The sequence below is a fragment of the Octopus bimaculoides genome, chromosome 2 (genome assembly GCF_001194135.2).
Source record: "Octopus bimaculoides isolate UCB-OBI-ISO-001 chromosome 2, ASM119413v2, whole genome shotgun sequence".
Lineage (NCBI taxonomy): Eukaryota > Metazoa > Mollusca > Cephalopoda > Octopoda > Octopodidae > Octopus > Octopus bimaculoides.
The window spans coordinates 89,156,442-89,158,631 of record NC_068982.1 but is presented as its reverse complement, the minus strand read 5'-3'; the positions used below and the strand labels follow the sequence as shown (position 1 = coordinate 89,158,631).

General features: G+C 33.7%; 1 protein-coding gene across 1 annotated transcript in view; it reads right to left on the bottom strand.

Moving 5' to 3' along the window:
• Positions 1–2,190, bottom strand: part of LOC106874449 (alpha-1A adrenergic receptor) — a 232,052-nt gene that overhangs the window by 156,984 nt on the left and 72,878 nt on the right. The window contains exon 2 of the mRNA XM_014922188.2: positions 309–1,368. Within this exon, the coding sequence (XP_014777674.1) occupies positions 309–1,332 (1,024 nt within the window). The 5' untranslated portion in view covers positions 1,333–1,368. The remainder of the gene's footprint in view (positions 1–308; positions 1,369–2,190) is intronic.

Genomic DNA, 2,190 nt, shown 5'->3' with positions numbered 1-2,190 from the left:
ATATATATATATATATATATATATATATATATATATATATATATACGTATATACATATACGTATATATATAGATGTGTATATATAAACAGACACTCGCATACACACACCCATTCACTCATACACACAACCACACGCATACACTTTGATGTTCATATACTAAATTGAGTTTTTCTTTTTCAATTTCGTTCTCTGTATTAGGAAACAACACAATTTTATAGGAATGAAAAATTATAACAAAAACTGACAACTTGACTGAAAATTCATGCCGTAAAAGAATATTTTAATATTTTAAAAGAAATTAACTTACCTAATGGTAAAACAAAGAAGAATGGGAACCAGCACAAAATGAATACACCAACAACAATTCCTAAAGTTTTTGCAGCTTTTCGTTCTCGTCGGAATTTAGCTGCCCGGCCCGAGAGAGTTTGTCGAGAGATAACTTTTCTTCCAGAGCCATCAGAATTGTCACTGGCACTGCTATTTTGATAAATGGAATCAGAAGTTTCACTTTTGGCTGAAAATGTTGCCGATGTAGATGCTGTTGCAGCTTCGATAGCGCTATGACCTGTATGAATTCTTAAGGTGACTTCTTCTGTGTTCTCGTTTATTTTAGCTGTTTTAATTCCTGTCGAAAGAAAACGGTATTGTTTCTCTGCCTCTTTATAAATCCGGAAGTAAACGATGATAATGATTAGTAAAGGAATGTAGAATGATCCAGAAACAGAGAATATGACATAACCTAATTGCTTGGTGACGGTGCATACAAAAGGGTTCGGATCTGGCGGATCTTTCCAGCCAATGAGAGGAGCTACTGAAATTATTACAGATAAAAACCAAACAGCAATTATGATATAAACTGCTCTTTTTTCAGTCATAATTGAGGAATGTTGCAGTGGTTTTGTTACACCGATGTACCTGTCAATGCTGATAACACACAAACTTAATATCGAAGCTGTGCAACATAGAACATCAGTGGCAGCCCATATGTTACAGAAAGTTTGTCCAAATGCCCAGTAATCAATAATTTCAATGCTAGCAGAAAATGGTAAAACTAATGTACCTAGCAGGACATCTGCAATTGCTAGATTAACAATGAAATAATTTGTGGTACTTCGTAGATGTGAATTGACGAAAACTGCCATTAAAACTAAAACGTTGCCAAAAATAGTCACAAGACATATTGAGCCAAGGACAGTCCCTTTCATAATGGCAGACGTGATTCCGATGGGCTCGGTGATGGTCGCGTTGTCCCAAAGGTTACTGTTGTAATAGGCACTGGTGAAGTTATTAAATTCTAAACCATCTTCATAATATTCGTAGTCAAGCTCCATGTGTACTCCGATAAAACAAATATCTCCGCATGTTACCTATACATAAAATAAAACTGAATGACAGTGACTTCAATAATCATATTGTATACATAAACGAACACATCACACATATACACAAATCGTCATGTATTCACATACATATGCATATATATATATATATATATATATGTGTGTGTGTGTGTGAGAAAATGCGTATTATGTGTGCAATATAAAAATAGTATACAAATATTATACGCACATATAGGCATATATAGAAATTGTAAATACTTGCACATACAAAGTGCATACATCCACACATACACTCACACCACCACCCACACACAACACATGTATCTAATATGTATATTATCAATTATATTTGTATTTGCGAGAATGTGTTTTATTATAATGGAATAATTACACTGATATATATGCATGAGTGGACAAGGTAAAGTGATATTTATACTATTTAGAAAAGTAATACAACAGCAATGATGACAACCACGACAACAACAGCAACAACGAATATTGATTTCGCAATTCAATTGAACAAATGACAATAAAACTTGTCTTTCCTACAGAGTCTTTTAAAATACTACTTTAATACACAGCATCAAAATCCAAGTGTTGCATTGCTCACTGTACGCTAAAATATTTAATCAAAAAGTGGGGCTATGTCCTACTGCTTGAACACAAAGGGGCACACATATTCTCTTTCTGTTTCTTACTCTCTAAGATAGCATGACCGCAGCCACTTGGCTGAAACACATAAATAAATAAATATATATATACGATCTCTATGCACACATAAATGAGTGTATATCTATCTATCTATCTATCTATCTATCTCTCTCTCTCTCTCTCTCTCTCTCTCTCTCT